Source organism: Haliotis cracherodii, unplaced genomic scaffold (genome assembly GCF_022045235.1).
Source record: "Haliotis cracherodii isolate W230 unplaced genomic scaffold, xgHalCrac1.p SCAF_4, whole genome shotgun sequence".
Classification (NCBI taxonomy): Eukaryota; Metazoa; Mollusca; class Gastropoda; order Lepetellida; family Haliotidae; genus Haliotis; species Haliotis cracherodii.
In genome coordinates, this window is record NW_027266297.1 from 14,405,880 (window position 1) to 14,425,842 (window position 19,963).

Genomic DNA, 19,963 nt, shown 5'->3' on the forward strand with positions numbered 1-19,963 from the left:
TATAGTGTGTGATCTGACTCCTTCTTTATCATGCCCCAAGTGGTTATAGTGTGTGATCTGACTCCTTCTATATCGTGCCCCAGGTGGTTATAGTGTGTGATCTGACTCCTTCTATATCGTGCCCCAGGTGGTTATAGTGTGTGATCTGACTCCTTCTTTATCATGCCCCAGGTGGTTATAGTGTGTGATCTGACTCCTTCTATATCGTGCCCCAGGTGGTTATAGTGTGTGATATGACTCCTTCTTTATCGTGCCCCAGGTGGTTATAGTTTGTGATCTGACTCCTTCTATATCGTGCCCCAGGTGGTTATAGTGTGTGATCTGACTCCTTCTTTATCATGCCCCAAGTGGTTATAGTGTGTGATCTGACTCCTTCTATATCGTGCCCCAAGTGGTTACAGTGTGTGATCTGACTCCTTCTATATCGTGCCCCAGGTGGTTATAGTGTGTGACCGGACTCCTTCTATATCGTGCCCCAAGTGGTTACAGTGTGTGATCTGACTCCTTCTATATCGTGCCCCAAGTGGTTATAGTGTGTGATCTGACTCCTTCTTTATCGTGCCCCAAGTGGTTACAGTGTGTGATCTGACTCCTTCTATATCGTGCCCCAAGTGGTTACAGTGTGTGATCTGACTCTTTCTTTATCGTGCCCCAAGTGGTTATAGTGTGTGATCTGACTCCTTCTATATCGTGCCCCAGGTGGTTATAGTGTGTGATCTGACTCCTTCTATATCGTGCCCCAGGTGGTTATAGTGTGTGATCTGACTCCTTCTATATCGTACCCCAAGTGGTTACAGTGTGTGATCTGACTCCTTCTGTATCGTACCCCAAGTGGTTACAGTGTGTGACCTGACTCCTTCTTTATCGTACCCAGCATGGTTACAGTGTGTGATCTGACTCCTTCTTTATCGTGCCCCAGGTGATTATAGTGTGTGATCTGACTCCTTCTATATCGTGCCCCAGGTGGTTATAGCATGTGATCTGACTCCTTCTTTGTCGTGCCCCAAGTGGTTACAGTGTGTGATCTGACTCCTTCTATATCGTGCCCCAAGTGGTTACAGTGTGTGATCTGACTCCTTCTATATCGTGCCCCAAGTGGTTACAGTGTGTGATCTGACTCCTTCTATATCGTGCCCCAAGTGGTTACAGTGTGTGATCTGACTCCTTCTATATCGTGCCCCAAGTGGTTATAGTATTTGATCTGACTCCTTCTATATCGTGCCCCAAGTGGTTATAGTGTGTGATCTGACTCCTTCTATATCGTGCCCCAGGTGGTTATAGTGTGTGATCTGACTCCTTCTTTATCATGCCCCAAGTGGTTATAGTGTGTGATCTGACTCCTTCTTTATCGTGCCCCAGGTGGTTATAGTTTGTGATCTGACTCCTTCTATATCGTGCCCCAGATGGTTATAGTGTGTGATCTGACTCCTTCTTTATCATGCCCCAAGTGGTTATAGTGTGTGATCTGACTCCTTCTATATCGTGCCCCAGGTGGTTATAGTGTGTGATCTGACTCCTTCTACATCGTGCCCCAAGTGGTTATAGTGTGTGATCTGACTCCTTCTATATCGTGCCCCAGGTGGTTATAGTGTGTGATCTGACTCCTTCTTTATCATGCCCCAAGTGGTTATAGTGTGTGATCTGACTCCTTCTATATCGTGCCCCAGGTGGTTATAGTGTGTGATCTGACTCCTTCTATATCGTGCCCCAGGTGGTTATAGTATGTGATCTGACTCCTTCAATATCGTGCCCCAGGTGGTTACAGTGTGTGATCTGACTCCTTCTTTATCGTACCCAGCATGGTTACAGTGTGTGATCTGACTCCTTCTATATCGTGCCCCAGGTGGTTATAGTATGTGATCTGACTCCTTCTATATCGTGTCCCAGGTGGTTATAGTGTGTGATCTGACTCCTTCTTTATCGTATTCCACGTGGTTACAGTGTGTTACCTGACTCCTTCTTTTTTCATACACAACGTGGTTAAAGTGTGTGATCTGACAGGTGCTATATAATACCCAGCGTAGTGATCTGACGCCATTTTTATCGTACCCCACCCGGAGAGTTGTTCATGTTATAAACCATTGATTTGCAGGTCGAAACACGATGGTGTTCATGTCGCAGCCAGAACGAGCCCCAGGTAGGGAAACAACAAGTAGCATCATAGTAATTAATGATGACAACATAGAGACACGCATAGTTCTTTAATTTATTTACAAGTGTATCCAGATTTCGTCTCCAGCCCGTCAACTTAGGAGCAGTGACCAGTGACCTTGAAGTCGGAGTGAGAGTGGGACATTACGTCCTTGCCGTAGGCACAAAATGTCGTTCTGGGTAAAAAAGAAATGTTTTTGTTAACGACAACACAATAGCGTTGCACGAAAGTAAAAAGGTGACCTAACACCGATAATGTGAACGTGTTAAGGAAGGCCTGTTATTCTCGGGAACCCCAACAGGATCAGTTTCCGCTTAAACACAGGGAAAACTCGGGGAGTTTGTAAGTTCCGCGTATGAACATAACATGTCATTGATCAAACTATCGCTTTCACCGGCGTCGTGAGAAATCTTTACTTCGGTGTGGCGTGTTAATTACTTGTTCTTATTGTATATCATGTTTACGACATAACAAAATAAGGAAAATTTGTCCTTTTACACGTCAGGTTAACGCACATTCGTTAAATTAGAAATCGCAGGTAAGACTTTTTCTAAACCCGTAATATGACAACCTGAACTCCATAGAGGAAAATGTTGACTCAGTGGTCATATATCAGGTTTTTTTTATACACTCCTGGACTGAAACCAATTACGTATACCCTCCCATAATTTAATTCTTGTCAAAGCTCTGGATGCCCCCCCCCCCCCCCCCCCCCCCGGTCCAAAATGCAAAATGTCCATTTTTTAATGACCCTACCCAAAATGTATTATGTTTTATGAGCCACCACTTGGGATTGCCATATTATTGGTGACCCTCCCCTGATTCCCGCTGACCCCCGGCCCCTAATATATCCTTTTATCCTTTGCACCTGCAAACCGGATTCAAACCTCATTTCCGACCGTAATGAATTTGGAGCTGGTCACGTGACCCCTGTTTGGAACCATACCATCAGTTACATAGTTATATGGTATGCTCTTTGAACTTTCCATTCGACAGTATGCCTAAAATAAATTTAACAAAACAATTAATAATGACCACATCAAATGTCTCGGTCTTTTTTAGCTGACTATGAGTAACCCCTCATACTTGAAGACCATGTCGAAAACCTCTAACAGTGTATTCTCAATACAGCCATAAAAGGAGTGGAGTGGTGAGATCGATGCTGGGCTTGGGGGTGGTGATGGGGGTGGTGGTGAGTTTCATCTTAGGACTGTATCATATTTGATTGACGCCATCCCCCATTTTCTGAAACATTTTTTCATGGTCACCCCCCCCCCACCCCTCGTTATAATAAATCACCGATATCTGAATGTTTACCTTCTCAAATTTATTCCCTTCTTTTTGGAAAAATAGGACTGTATCACTATTTCATGCATCCCGTGATATAGTAATATTTCAATATTACCAAGTAATATCGCAGAGATAAGAGTAAAATCGCAGTGATATCGTCGTAATATTTTAATACTATTATCACTGTAATATCGCAGCGATAATTATAATTATATCGCAGTGATATAGTAGCAATATTTCAGTTATATCCCAGTATTAGTATAGTCTTATTGCAGTGATATAACATTTCAAGAATATCACATAATATTCATATAGTGATATAGTAATATCGGAGTAATATCACAGTGACATTGTATCGTAGTAACCTTTTAGTAACACACAGTAATACATAGCAATGTCGCAGTAATGTCACGTTTGGGGATTGATGACCATCGAATTTCTGAAGAAATTACCTCAGGTGGAATCGAACCCGGTTTTCTTTAGTTTCAAGCATATCAGTACCCCCATATCCAAAGAATAAGATATTCATTGGTAAATAAGCCTTCATATGCCAGATCATGGTTCATCTCGTCTGTTATCATTCTATTATATTAAATACCCTTGAACGAGTTGCGGTCATACTTTAGTATTAACGCGACGTTGAAAAAAACCCAGCCATTCACTTAAATGCGAACATGTTGGGAAAGTTATTGATGAGAAGGGTTGATGGGATGACGTCATTTCCAAAACGAGGCTCTGGCAGTGAACGGATCTAGAGTATCTATCATGATAGATATTACACCCCTGATAACCGAGGATGATATAAGATGGACGCATGTGAAATACTCGTTGTCACTCGTATGATTCGTTATCTGCCAGAATGACAAATACCGCGAGTTGTTCTTTTACATTGAATTGAAACATCATGTTAAATATTGATTGATTATTTTTTAAATGTTTGTAAGTTCAAATGAACTTTGGAACAAGGTATAAAACACCCTTTTACCCATCACTGATAAAACAAAGTTAATCTTTTTTATCTATAGCTGTCTAATGTCTCAAATTGACATTTTCAATAAAGCCGCTGGAGGCAGAGAGGAAAGGCAGATTCTAGAGGTCTAATCTCGCGACTGAGAACCTTATAGATTATAGGTGCTATGTTTCCTTTCAAGTATGCTAAATGCCAAACGTATCATATTGATATTTTTTTGTAATCATATAACTCAAACTGTTTTTATTTGAAGTACATTCTTGCTAAAATAGGCTTACGGTAGACCCTTTACACTGTACAAATTATTTTCAGAATAAAAACACACACGACATGTTTAGATGTCAACATGTTTAGGGACGTGTTGAAATCATAAACGGAATACACATTTGGTGTGTTCAATCTAACCATGTATAGGGTCTAAAGATATGAAATGAGCTATCATCTCACAGTCTAAACACTACCTGAACCCAACATCTTCCATAATCTAAACATGTTTAGAATTTTCAAATGTCTCGAATTTGAACATGTTTACGACAAAAACCTGCGTATTAAACGAATAATCTAAACATTTTTAAAACCATGTTAAGAAAATGGAGACTAGAAAAATTGCAGGTTCGATTCCCGCGAAGGTTTTAATAGTGTTGTGTTCATTGGTGTGTTGTTGTATGACTAATAGTATTTCTATCATACGGTTAAGTATACCTGATAACAATGATAGATCCCCAACCTTTTTTTAAGTTTAAAATGAGTGAATCAGATATGCCAGCTGTTTGGTTGTATTTCACATATAGGGTTTATATTTTGTTAACTCTTTAACCATTGTTAAACAAAAAAAACACTCAGGTTGCGACGTCTCTGCCATTTCAAACTACGAAGATAAGATAGTTATTCGATCCAAAATGGCCGCTTATTATATGCGCATGCGCACTCACGTCTGCTGTGTTTCCCCTTCTAAGACGGAGATGCCCATCAGCTTCCAGTCATCCGGGTACATCCACCCGACCAGGAAGCTGGAGGTTTTGTCGTAGCTGACGGTGATACCAGTGATGTTGCCAATGGACTGGTGGGCGCTGACCAGGTGTGTGACAACCTTACCTGAGTTGACAACTTCGTTAGACCTGAGGATTAGTTTGCTGCTGTGAGTTCCAGTAGGCGTACTATACACATGAGCATTAATAAAGCATCACCTGATTCAAAATCCAATTCCGAAAAATAATGACAAACAATGGAACCCTAACTTGTCAGCATGTTGTATAAATGTTCTGCCGCCATGTGAGAGCAAGAGACCCTCCAGCTCAAGACCTGAATGAACTGAGCCAGACCTGTACGAATAGCAGAGGATCCCGAAGTTCAGCAGTTCTGATCAGCGGCATGAAGAGACGCCTAGCTAATGTCATCCGTCAGAGGGTTGGATACTCCAGATATGACATCTTCCCGAGTCAAGGGCGTTAACTGACTATAAAAATCCAGTTTCCACCCTTGCCGAACTAGGCTGGTATTATGGAGTTAAATTTTGGCTGGACTAACGAGTCTATGAATAGTTTAATCAAATTCGCGCAAAGAAATCGAAACTGTCGTGCAGATTTCGGTCAATTGCAGGATTTGCAAAGCACGTGTACCGCCAACTCGTTGTCAACGGATATTTTCCAAATCTTTTCATGGTTTTAATCAAGGTGCTCACGTGATTTGATGCATTTCGCGATGTAAGACCCGTGTATCACAATATAGATCTTGATTATCGATCCGATCGTCCTAACTGGGCGCCGCCATTATGTTTGAAGCAAATGCAAGTGAAAAGAGAGGTGGAATCTGATTAGTCCATGGGAGAGGCTTTGAAGGGACATAACTGGTAATAGCCACTGGTCGCGCTACGATCGAGCCTAGGAGTTCCAGCCTTGTTCGGCAAGGGTGGAAACTGGACTTTTATGGTCAGTTAACTCCCTTGACTCGGGAAGATGGATACTGATTGCAGAGTCAGTGGTGATTCCTATCTTGACAATCATTGTCTTGACTGCATAATGTGACAGTCCGATTCGTAATGTTGCCTTGGTGGTGATACTTTTCAGCGTTGTTGAAATGAACGTGTTAGACGTCTTCGCATAACGCCAATATACCGGCACCTATTGCTAGTGTGAGCTTCATTATTTGTGTGATGGTGGTGCCAGGTGTTCCGTTTGTCAGTTAACTACTCTTTTGTCGTGTTTCCAACAATGAATCACATTTTTTTTAAATGGTACATATCCGAAAAATGCTGCTTCATCAATGCTCATGTGTGTGTTCACCTGGCCATGATTACAGGTGAGTTTTGTTTAACGCCGCTTTCAACAGTATTTCAGTTCTATCACGGCATGCAAGCTTGATGTGGGGGGGAAGTCTGTTTCCACTGTGGCGAAACCCACACGCACGGGTAGGGTGCTGACAAACATAGAAACATAATCAGGGCGAACCGGGATTCGAACCCATGATAATAGGTTTCTGGCACGCCTAGGCACGCAACTCTAAACAGCGAATTGCGGCGCCTTAGTCGACTGGGCCACCTGTGCCCTCACGGGTATGGGGCTGACAAACCTAGAAACATAATCATGACGAACCGAGATTCGAACCCGCGATGATAGGTTTCTGGGGTGCCCAAGGGACGCAACTCTGCACAAACCTTTGTGGCGCCTTAGACGACTGGGCCACCCGTGCCCCAATGGAAAACAGTCACCCAAATAAAGTTTGCATGAAATGTTAGGCGTCCATTGTGTTTGAGAAGTAGAGTTACAGAGAGGATCATACTTCATGAGGGGAATGACGGACGTGTCGCCACCTGTTCCGTGCAATGTCACCTTGACGATGCCGTCCATCTCGTTGTCGGAGGAGATGTTGACCATGTAGTGGTAGCCTGGCAACAAACAGTAGGTTCATTTGTATAAATACCCGAGGAAGCCTGCAACCAAAGCCTCATATCAATACTTTCAAATTAATTTTCGAGAACAAATTTACATGTTAAGAGTGTGCACATGTTTTGATTCAGTATCCGTTTGTTTTACAACAGTGGTACCGTTTATTGTTATACGTATTTGTTGTTACCCTGACTTGCACTAGGCATTAAGGTGCTTAAACAAGGACTGGTCGGCTCGGAGTCAGTATACTGTGTCTGAGTGGAGTATTCATGTTGAACTTCAGCATGGTATCTAAAATTGACATCAGTCCTGACTAGTACAAGCACACACGCACACACACACACACACACACACACACACACACACACACACACACTCTCTCTCTCTCTCTCTCTCTCTCTCTCTCTCTCTCTCTCTCTCTCTCTCTCACACACACACACACACACACACACACACCTCGTTATATATAGGTGCACCATACCTGAACGACGTTATACCCCATACCAACTCACCTTTGTACTTTGCAGGAATTTAAAAGCTAACATCATCTACCTTTGAGATAAAAACATCAAAAGAAAAGGCGGGGTTCCAAATTGACCACAACCACATCTAATGCTCTGAAATTCGCGATGTTGTCTAAAGTCCTTTGAGAGTACCCAACCACTCTGCCTATCATATTGTCTAAATTGAACACATAACGTTCATAGCTTCCTTCTGTTGATGTTAGTCCAAGGCGGCAAGCGTTCAAGATCCATACAAGATGTAAGGTTATCACGCCATCAGCAAGGTAACGGTTAAAGCACATTAGTAAGTTTAGATTACCCCAAAAAAACATCTCGGCTATGGATTAAAGGAACATAACATACATGTACATGATCAATCAGTCTAACTGATCGTGTGCCTCGTCCTTGTTAATACGTGTTGTTCGAATAAGGTTTGTAATTCGATTTTGTTCAAGGGCAGGCCCCCGAAGGCAGTCGTTTCGTAACCTCATATATATGATAATTCCTGGAGTTGGGCACTGCGCAGACAATTGTCCCTTTCATAACCGTCTTTCATTCACTAAATACACGGCGATTAAGGGCGTATAGATTGTAATTCCCCTAAGTTTCCCGTGGGGAATCACGATATTTTGTTCGTAGACATAGCCCAAGGGAGAGAACTCATTGACAAGAAGATTATACACGGTAGTACTACAGGCGAGTATGTCCCTAATAATGTCCACTGTCAGAGCCGATATATTTTAGATATTTGCCTGCGCTTCCTACGTGGTCGATAAGAATTAAATAACTGTAATGTCTGGATCTCGTATTCGTTTAGCCTGTGTTTGGTCGTGTGTGTCTGTCTGCCTGTCTGTGTGTTGTTAGATGCCGCACTCAGCAACATTCCACCTATACAACGGCGACCTGTAAATAGTCGAGTCCAATGATTGATATAGCGAGTAACCATCCACGCCGTCGGGGCACGTTGACACGCCATCAACCAAGTAACGATCCACGCCGTCGGGGCACGTTGACACGCCATCAACCAAGTAACGATCCACGTCGTCTGGGCACATTGACACGCCATCAACCAAGTAACGATCCACGCCGTCGGGGCATGTTGACACGCCATCAACCAAGTAACGATCCACGCCGTCGGGGCACGTTGACATGCCATCAACCAAGTAACGATCCACGCCGTCGGGGCATGTTGACACGCCAATAACCAAGTAACGATCCACGCCGTCGGGGTACGTTGACACGCCATTAACCAAGTAACGATCCACGCCGTCGGGGGACGTTGACACGCCATCAACCACGTAACCATCCATGCCGTCGGGGTACGTTGACACGCCATCAACCAAGTAACGATCCACGCCATCGGGGTACGTTGACACGCCATTAACCAAGTAACGATCCACGCCGTTGGGGCACGTTGACACGCCAGTAACCAAGTAACGATCCACGCCGTTGGGGCACGTTGACACGCCAGTAACCAAGTAACGATCCACGCCGTCGGGGCACGTTGACACGCCATCAACCAAGTAACGATCCACGCCGTCGGGGGACGTTGACACGCCAACAACCAAGTAACGATCCACGCCGTCGGGGGACGTTGACACGCCATCAACCAAGTCACCAAGACCAGCCATTAAGATCGCCTCTTGTAACCAGCATAGTTTGTTATGGAACTATTCTAACCCGTAATGTGTAGCTGAGGACGGTGGTGTAGCCAAGTCCTTAAAGCCTTCGATCGTCACGTCGAAGGTCCGGGTTCGATACCCCACATGAATATAACTCCCGGGTCCCACTCACTCACCCAGGTGGCCGTGCTTCGTGCTTTATGTATAATATGTATCACTAACTACTCGGCAAAATGTTATTTGACAGTCATCATGGTTGTATTCGTATACCTAAAACCTTTTTTATTGAAAAATGTATGTGAGTGACTTGAATGGGTATTTGTTTTACGCCCCATTCACCAATATTAGAGCGACGGTTGGTTGGTTGGTTTGTTGTTTAACGCCGCACTCAGCAATTTTCCAGCTATATGACAGCGGTCTGTAAATAATCGAGTCTTGACCAGACAATCCAGGGATTAATATCATGAGCATCGATCCATGCAAATGGGATCGATGACATGCTTCAACCAAGTCAGCGAGCCTGACAACCCGATCCCGTTAGTCGCCTCTTACGACAAGCCTAGTCGCCTTTAACGGCATGCATAGGTTGCTGAAGACCTATTCTACCCCGGATCTTCACGGGTCTTGAGCGACGGACTCAAATGATAATAATCATCATCATCATCATCATCATCATCATCATCATCATCATCATCGATCCTAGACCAGTTCTATGTGTGACATTGTGCGCTGCACAAAGCCATCTTATTTACTACTAAGATCTTAAATTGCATACTTTAACATATACTAAGACCGCTTTGTGGAACTAGGTCGGGACTGAATCAAATACAGTCCGACATTATATAGCTGGAATAATGCCGACGGCGACGTGTTGCAACATTCGCCCACTCCTAACTACCGTTATCCCTGGATGATAGCGTTTCCTGAGGGAAACAACAAGCTACCATAGTTACCAGTCATATCAGGTTGATATGTACGGGTCAACCAAGACGGTTATATAACGTGAAGTTAACACGCGGTAGTATTAAAAAATACCAGACGCTCTTCTAGTTCAAGGACGTTTGGTGAAACAGGGGGGGTAACTCACTGCAAAATGGGGAAGAAGCTTGTGTGTTGAGGAACAGAGATCCGCGCCCCGGGCTTGCGTCGGCATGGTAACCCATCTTGGAACATTGGTTGCCAAGACACGAGAGACAACGGCCTCTGTTGAAGTCATCCGCGCCGGTGCAAGGGAACCCCATGAACGGACAGCCTGAGTTGATGCTCTCGGTGTAGAGGGCGTAGGACCTCTCGTGGCTGCAGGCGACGGCAGCTTCAGCACCTGTGTTGCAAACACCGTATACATCAAACTAGAAGTGAATCAGTGAGTGAGTATGGTTTTACGCCGCTACCAACATAATGCCTCGAGAAGCAGAGGAGTAGTGATTTTGCATGGATTCACTGTAAACCGTGTAACGCCGAATCTCTCCGCATATAGTTCCTATAAAATGACTGACGTTTTTGGAAGATATTCTGTGATATACCCTTTGATTTGAAAGGTATACACTTTTATTTGTAGACAAAAGCAAGCGGAAACACTTTGTCTATTATGAATTCCTGCCATTGCAATCTACGGAATTGAGCGGAGCCGAGTGATCCTTGAACATAAAAACTTACGACACCTCTGAAAACCACCAAATATCGTATAATATTAATATTTTGCCAAGTTGTAAAAAGAATATATTTTACCTTCACCGATTTACAGTAAATACCGTAGGTGCATACAAACGTTCAGACTCCTTACATTGCCCACTGCCTCCTCTTACCATAATAACCCAACGTGATACCATTCCAGACAGTGTGGGTGAGTTTGGACAGGACGTTCGTATCGCAGCCGGGTTGAACAGATCCACCATTGATGTAGAAGTCCACATGACCCATAGCCTGCTTAGCACCCATGCCTAGAGACAGGATCGTGCCGTCGTCGGTGTGGATCACGTCGACAAAGGAGGCGTCAGTTGGGTCAAGGCGAACCTGCGGTGGCGTGTCCTCGAAGAACGGCTCGGCTGGATCAAGGCCTACAGAACCAACAACGATGTTAATGTATTGTTAAAGCAGTGCCTTGCTGCTTGATGAAGATGTGTTAGTCCCGCGGTTGCTGTTTTCGGTTGAAGAAACGGACGGGGTTCGATATCCCCAGCAAAGGGCAATTGTACTGTTTTCAAAAATATCTGCTACTTCATATGGCTAGGCTCCCTTTGATTCTCAAGTGTCACCATAGCCTCGTTTTAGAGTGACGTCACAAGGATTTCTCTCGCTCTTGAACTTGAAATGAACAACCAATCAAAATGCCTCTTCTTACGCGAGGTCGGCATAGATCTAAATTCAAAATCGTTGCTTTGTCCAATCGAACACTCGACATATTTAATCGAGGTAAATATTCAATTATAAAATAACTTTTAATTTGCAAAGATGTTTTTCGTGAGTACTAAGACTGGGACGTTCCAGTTGTATTAGGGTGAGTGAGTTAGCGAGCGCTTTTAATAATTTTCCAGCAACATCACGGCGGGGGACACCAGAATTGGACTTCACACATTGTACCCATGTAGGGAATCCAACCCTGATTTTCCGCGTGACGAGCGAATTCTATAACCACTAGGCTACCCACCAGAGACAGTAAATCAACATAAAAGTTGCCTTATTGATACTAAAGTATTTAGATCAAGCGTCAAAAGATACTTTTCCCTGTCGCATATCAGAATACATGTATATATATAGTTAATTATAATAATGAAAACATTTAATTTATGATTGAATCAGTCAAAACAAATAATTAGCTTAGCGATGACGTTAAGTGGGGACTATAACAAGAAAAATACCACAAAGGTTCAACAGGTGTGGGCAACGCTGGTCAACCGAAATATGACGTCAATCAGTTAATAAAGGTTTACTTCGGTCGTTCGTTGCTCAACGCGTTCACCGGGTCGTCCAGGGTTTTGAACTTGAAAGCGAGTAATGTACTTTGATTGAATGTCTACTTTTAGCGTCGTGTCGTTCCAAACGTACTTGAAACATAAGCATGGTGGCGAATGAGTGCAGGGTATTTATCATTATCATTTCCTACTCACTCACTCGCTCACTCGCTCGCTCGCCCGTCCACCCACTCACTCATCAATACTACTCACTCACTCACCTGAGATTCTTCCCAGATCCTTGACTATCTCCCCAGCATAACCAGCCACGTGCGCCCCCAGGCTGTGTCCGATGATGTGGAAGTGTACGGATTCGCTGTTGGTGTTGTTGAGGATGTAGTTCATGAGTTGGCCGACCTGGGCGCCGACGAGACGGGTGTTGGCCGAAGCTTGACCATAGGGCAGTGCTGCCCCAATCCCCCAGTCCACAATGATCACGTTCATTTCCGCCTTAGATATTGGAGAAGAAAGACCCGGAAGAATTATTGCCAATGTCGTCGGAGCCACGTTTTAAACGCCACAGCTAACTGAATGATACATTAGCTGTATGACGACATGTATGTGAGTGAGTGAGTGAGTTGGGTTTAACGCCGCTTTTAACAATATTCCAGTCATATCGCGGCGTGTCAGCTTAATGTAAGCCCGAAGTGATGCAGGTCTCCGACGTTGACCACTTTGGTGAAACCCACGAGCACGGGTATGGTGCTGACAAACCTAGAAACATAACCGGGGTGAACCGGGATTCCAACCCACAATCATAGGTTTCTGGCGTGCCCAAGGGACGCAACCCTGCACTGCGAATCGCGGCGCCTTAGACGACTGGGCCACCCGTGCCCCCACCTGTATGTGACCTTGACAAGCCAAATTAATGATTGACAGAATGAACATCAATCAACGCCGTCAACGTACGAATTGTGAATGTTGTCAGTGGCATTGCCCAACTACGTCATTCGTCACCTCTCTCGCCCCTTTCCGTAAGAATCGTTACCCACAGTATATAGTCTAGCATGTGATCTAATATGTTTTTTTCCTATTTCAGACTTACATTTTTCAGTAGTTCTGTCTTCATGTTCTGAATCCACTGTTTGTGTCCGTTGTGTGTGAAGCCGTGGACGATGAACTTGGTGGGGTGAGTGGGGTCATAGTGAGACTTGGAGAAGCTGGCGGGATCCGACACTGACAGCGTCTCCTCTTTGTCTGATGTGGGATTGGCCCTGTGGAAACACATGTTACCGTAAGGCCATGATAATACACTTCAACCCCGCCCTCCTCACTTCCAGACAAGCCGCTTCACGTCATTTTACTTGGAATTAATTCACTTCAAGCTGTCGGATGTCTAACCGGTAGAACTGTTTCTTCAAAGGTATTGTACGTGCGCTTCTAGCAATTACACAACTTCACGGCTTGCATCGACTGTCTTATAGTTTACTTTTGGATGTTCTTGCTACATCTAGTACCGCTGCTACTATTACCACTGCTACCACTACAACCGCTGCTGCTGCTACCACTACTACTACCACAACTACAACTGACCCGTGAAGATCCGGGTTAGAATAAGTCTTCAGCAACCCATGCTTGTCATAAGAGGGGATTATGCTTATTATTAGAGGCGACTAAGGGGATCGGGTGGTCATGATCGCTGATGTGGTTGATGCATGTCATCATATCCCAATTACGTGGATCGATGCTCGTGATATGAATTACTGGGTTGTCTAGTCCATACTCGATTATTTACAGTCCGCCGTCATATAACTGGAATATGGCTGAGTGCAGCGTTAAACTACAAACAAACTACCACTATTACTGCTACTGTTACCGTCGCTGCTAAGTACTAATATTACCCCCATTGCAACAGATACTGCCATTATTAGTGTATGTTTATTGCAGTTGTTGATATTTACCAAATGGAGACCTGTTACTAGTACTGGTGTTGTGATTTTTATTTACTATTGTCTTTACCACTACCTCTGCAGTTGCGGTCACTGCAAGGAGAACAAAAGGTCGGTGGTCCGATACCCGACCGCGTCATACCAAAATACATTAAAAGGTGGTTATGTGTGGTGTTGGCATTAGTTTTAACAAGGATCGGAGTCAGTGTACCGTGTCCGACTATGGCATCCATGGTAAACTGCGACATGGTATCTCAAGGCTAGAACTATAATACCAGCAATAGTCTGGACACGCGTGCATGCATGTCGCAAAAAGTACGATAATCTTGAAAGCGACGTTACACCCAATTTCACTTCCGCTCACTACTACTACTACTACTACTACTACTACTGCTGCTGCTGCTGCTGCTGCTGCTGCTGCTGCACACTTACCGTGTGTACAGGAGGAAGCTGGTCTTGATCTCCTGGGGAGACTTGGGGAGGAAGCTGCTGGGTCGCTTGCTGCTCTTGAAGGGCGCGGCGTTACTGAAACATCCCAGGTCCCCGTAGCACACCTCAGAGGGTTTGGATGAGGTTATGAGGAACGCTGAGACGCAAACAAGGAACACAATACAATTACTAACCATTTAGCACCCACGCTTGTTGTGATACTTATACTTAAAGACTACCAATAACCAGTGTGTGTTAGAAAGACTCCATTCGAGCGTCTTAAATTCAAATAAATGAACGAAACGAGATATCGGTGTACGAAGATGAACTGAACAGTGTCTTGCGTCTAACTTAACATACATATACAATGCTGCCGTTAAACAATATAATTGTTTCCTAATAAATATGCAAACAGTTTTGGAAAACTAATGTTTATCTTCTTTTGGATCATAATACGTGTTGATATGAGTATGTGAATATATAGTTTAGTTTTTGATAGATGTACGTGTACTAGTACGTAGTGACAGAAGAGAAAACCCAGACTTGACACCTGACCCGTCCGAACAGTATGGACAGAACAGGGGATGAAAGTTATGTTATACACACCAGATATAGACATCCCACAACGGCTGTTGAACCCATTGAAACTAAATGATTGCAATAGTTCCCCCTACCCGACGACCAAACAGACAAACGTTACGGGACATTGTCACTTTAAAGAAATTGTTACAAAAGCACTTAAAAAAACAATGGACAGTGTTGCGTGGCAGTAGAAACTGTTGGGATATGTTTGTGGCAGTAAAATATTGAACTTTTGGACCCTCTTGTCCCGCCTATGTAATAAACTATACCAAGAGCTGGCGTGGCCGGATTTGAACAGCAGTCAACAGAGGCGAGTGGAGCGTTCCAGAAAGGGTTTGTACTAGAATTAGAGTTATCTGCCCCTTGTTGTAAACACGATTTTGGTTGGTTTGCTGTTTAACGGCGCACTCCGCAATATTCCAGCTATATTTCGGTGGTCTGTAAATAATCGAGTCTGGACCAGACAATCCAGTGATTGATATCATGGGCATCGATCCACGCAATTGGGATACGATGACATGCATCAACCAAGTCAGCGAGCCTGACCACCCGATCCCGTTAGTTGCCTTTTACGACAAGCATAGTCGTCTTTTACGACAAGCATGGGTTGCTGAAGACCTATTCTACCCCGGATCTTCACGGGTCTGAACATTTTCGCAGGATATATAGGTTACCCTTTTAAGAGAGACAAGAGGGCGACTCGAGGACTTTTCTACCTGGCTTGTTTCCTATCTACATGGAAACAGCGAATTTCTGCCAGGCTCTTACACTATTATAGATTCAAGAACGGAGGCAGGGCTGTTTCCACACATTCGACAGTGATACTATTCTGAACATTCTTGAGTTCACTGACATTAATTAAAGGACCTGTTACCTGTTGCTGTTACCACTCATTTGACACACTGTTTTGTCTTTTTTGATAAACTAAAACGGTGTGTTTAAATATACTTACCGTATTCGACGTAAAAAGCGGCCCGCTCTAATACGCGCCCACAGCGATATTTGCTAATATATTGGCCAGTGAACAATCCTAATTAGCACCCCTTCCGATTGATCAATGTACACAAGACTTATTTATTCGCGTATAATACGCACCCATGTGTTAATTATGGGCAAAATATATCTGTTGTACATAAACATTTCAGGCTCTCAGCATAAACCACAAAATTTATCTTTTAACTCGTTTGTTTTCACTAAAATAATATTCTAATAAGAGCCCCTTATTTCTAATTTTGAGAGCGCCCTAGGCGCTTATTACGTCAAATACGGTATTCTTTATTATTCTGATAATTCTTTGGTCTTGTGTGGTGTTTTACTGATTTCACAATTTAATTCTGTGCGAACCGATTTCTGTGTTCCGTTTCAATTTGGAAATAATAATGTAACACTTCACAAGACACGAGTTCAGGTTAGAAGATATCCCCAGCAGCCTATGCTGGTCGTATGGCAAGCCGTTTTCACATTTATTACGGAATTACTGATATCTTCAATTGTATTAAAGATATCTTGAATTGAATTGAAGATATCATGAATTGACTTGAAGATATTGTGACTGGAATTGAAGTTATCTTAAATACAGATAATTGTAGCTATCTGCAATAAAATTTAAAATATCACAAAATGAATTAAGGATACGGGGGAGCTTATTACTGATATCTTAAAAAGGATTGCTGATATCTTAAGTTCGATTGATGATATCAAAATATGATTTAAAGTTATCAAAAAGTCATGTTTTGTTATGATATCAGTAATTGTTATGATTTCTTGAAACTAAATGCACATGTCAATAAATAATTATTGATATCTTCAATAGTTGCCATCATTAAAGACTTCCGCTTATTTATAGATATCTTTAAACACTGCCGCCTGTTAAGTAGTGTGGGTAACGTTTCTAACCATGGCGGAAAATCTCTTCTCACTACGGAGACCATGTTTTCAAATTGATCACTGCTGCCCTTGTCAGTCCCCTCAACTCCTCCGCGAATTGTTTGACGTGCTGTTGAGACTAGTTCCTGCACAAGTTGGGCATGGTTTGCCACCATTTTGGAACCGGGAGAATTTACGGATATGTAGCCAGACATGTAGCCAATTTCCCGCTCTTTTGGAGACCGGAATAATTCTTTTGCCGTTACTTCATGTTACTTAAATTATATTACAGATATCAATAATTGATATAAAGATATTTTCAAAATTATTAATGCAATTTTTTTATCTGATTTTTTATATCTTTGTCTTGAATTGAATTAAACGTATCTCTAATTGAATTAAAGATATATAATAAAACGACTTAATAACATCTGTAAGGCATATATAGATATGTATAACTTATTTCAAGATATCTTGAATTTATTTTAAGATATCTTGAATTCATTTCTAATATGATTATGTACAGTAGGATGGTAATTGTTCAATGATATCTTAAATACATGTAGACATATCACGAAATATTCTGTTCATATCACAGTAACATTTTAAGATATTAGTAATTGTATTTTGGATATCAGAAATGAATTCAAGATATCTTTAATTATATTTTATATCTTAACACAATGGATTTGGTGGGCATGGTCGGTGACTTGATTGATTGGGCGTCATCGTACCCCGACGGTGTGGGTCGTTGCTCACAGTATGGATCACTGGATTGTCTGGCCGCGGTCCTATGGGTGCAATATTGCTGAGTGTGGCGTTATCTTGTCCAGACTCGCTTATTTACAGACCACTGCCACATGGCTGGATGAGTGCTGAGGGTGGCGTTAAACAGCAAACACACCAAAACGGCAGAATTTCAAACAAACAGCTGACAATATCTAAAAATAATAAAAGCATTGCAAAGAGAAGTACATTTAGTTTAGATCATCTCGCTCTGACTACCAAACAGGTTAACACAAGTGCTGTTATATATTCCATGAACTGACATTCAGATATATTGAAGGTCAAGGCAAGGTTTATCGCCTGACGGAGACACGTAAATGTTGACTATATGACACCATGCCGGAATAAGCACATATATATATATATAATTGTTAGAGAATCCATGTTGTCCACAAGTAACGTTTTGGAACATGCTCATTGCTTTGGTGCCATTGCTTATGCCTGCTTTCTGTCACATGGTCAACATCTGCGTGTGTCATACAGGCGATAAGCCTTGCCAAACGGTTATCTGTGGACAATATGGATCATATAACAATTATCGGTTACATAAGTTCGTTGTAGAAGGATCACGAGGGGTACATGGCGTTTTTTGCGTCCCATGTTCGGTTTTATAGACGGAGGCCAGAGGCGAGTAGTATAAAACCTAACGAAGGACGCATCTACCCCTCGTGATTCTGATACAACGAATTTATCTTGCCGACATGTTTTAGTGTGACATTGTAAAAGAATTAACACAAATTCAAAATTGATAGAAAACAGATGTTCGATTGAGCTGAGGTTAACTTATGCTATGTCACGTGATTCCATTGACTCGGGAAAAGGTGCCGCGTTTTGCTTCAAAGCGGGGTATAAGGGACTTATTCTGCCTCTGAGAAATCCAGGTGAAGCCTGTATTGCTCGTGGCGGTGTATAAGAGATTTATTTCCCCCACTGAGAAATTTAAACCTCTTCACAGTATTTTATCACGATCACTAATCAGATCTCATCTTTCAGACGTTTCCGATAACAAACTGGTTTCAACGGTCCCTTGTTGTTCGTTATATCCATGTTCTAGTGTATATGTTATTCATCTAGATAATAAACGTCGGTTGACATACAAGTAGATTGATCTGTTCATGACCTGATCCAAAATGTCCAATATTTTTTATCTTGTGTTAAACCGTATTTCAACTCACCGCTTAATACACTAACACGCTTGTCCACGCTGGTCCCATGTGCTATTCTTCTCTATTAAAAAGTCAATCTGAGCAGCTGTGAAGTACGTTTCACCAGGCAAAAACCGTGGCACAAAACGTATCATATCAGTGCACCACAAATGCCAATCAAATGCAATTTATAAATAATTTTGATTTTGTTCACAATTTGAAATATAAACCTTACCGTCGATTGTGACCCCGCACAAACATATAACCAACAGTGGAATCATGTTAACGTCCTTTCCCTCTGTGACGACAATCTGAAAAGGCTTATCAATGGAATGAATCACGCCACAGCTGCTAGTTCCAGTGATAAGAAGACCTTCGTGGCATTTGTCGAACGATTGCAAAATACGTCATCTGTTGTTGTGTTAACATTTCAACAGAAAGTGAGTTGTTCCTTTTTTTAAGAATAAGATTTATACTGCTTTCATATTTAAATGAAAACAATGCTGGAATCGATCTCGTGTTGCTCGACTTCATGTTGTTGCGGACCGATGTGTATAGTTTAGAGTTACCTCCCTTGCTCCAAAAACCTATTCAAGACGTTCGCTTGGACTCGTCGATGTCCTAAGTTGCAAAACTCGTCGTTTTGTTGCCTTAGCTGTGTTCTAATTTGCGCAATGGCATACTGTGCATTAATGTTTTAGAAAGATGTATATGGTACTCATAAAGAAGACTGGAAGAATGTTGCTTAAATTACCTCGTTCAAGATGAAAATATACTATCCTAACTTTCATATCATGATTACCAGAAGAGATAAATACGTACTGTGTCTTGCTATCAATGGGTTATCAATACAAGTTCCACGAAAGATATCTAAAAAAATAACAGGGGTAATC

General features: G+C 42.5%; 1 protein-coding gene across 1 annotated transcript; it reads right to left on the minus strand.

The window, feature by feature from the left end:
* Positions 1 to 2,186: 2,186 nt before the first annotated feature.
* LOC139479234 (pancreatic lipase-related protein 2-like) lies at positions 2,187 to 19,411 on the minus strand. Its single transcript, XM_071262090.1, has 9 exons — positions 19,306 to 19,411; positions 14,695 to 14,848; positions 13,419 to 13,587; positions 12,595 to 12,823; positions 11,228 to 11,479; positions 10,510 to 10,743; positions 7,191 to 7,296; positions 5,345 to 5,530; positions 2,187 to 2,327 (listed from the first exon to the last, which is right to left on the minus strand). The coding sequence occupies exons 1-9, from the start codon at positions 19,349 to 19,351 to the stop codon at positions 2,249 to 2,251; spliced, it is 1,455 nt and encodes a 484-aa protein (XP_071118191.1). The 5' UTR covers positions 19,352 to 19,411; the 3' UTR covers positions 2,187 to 2,248.
* Between the last annotated feature and the right edge of the window lie 552 nt (positions 19,412 to 19,963).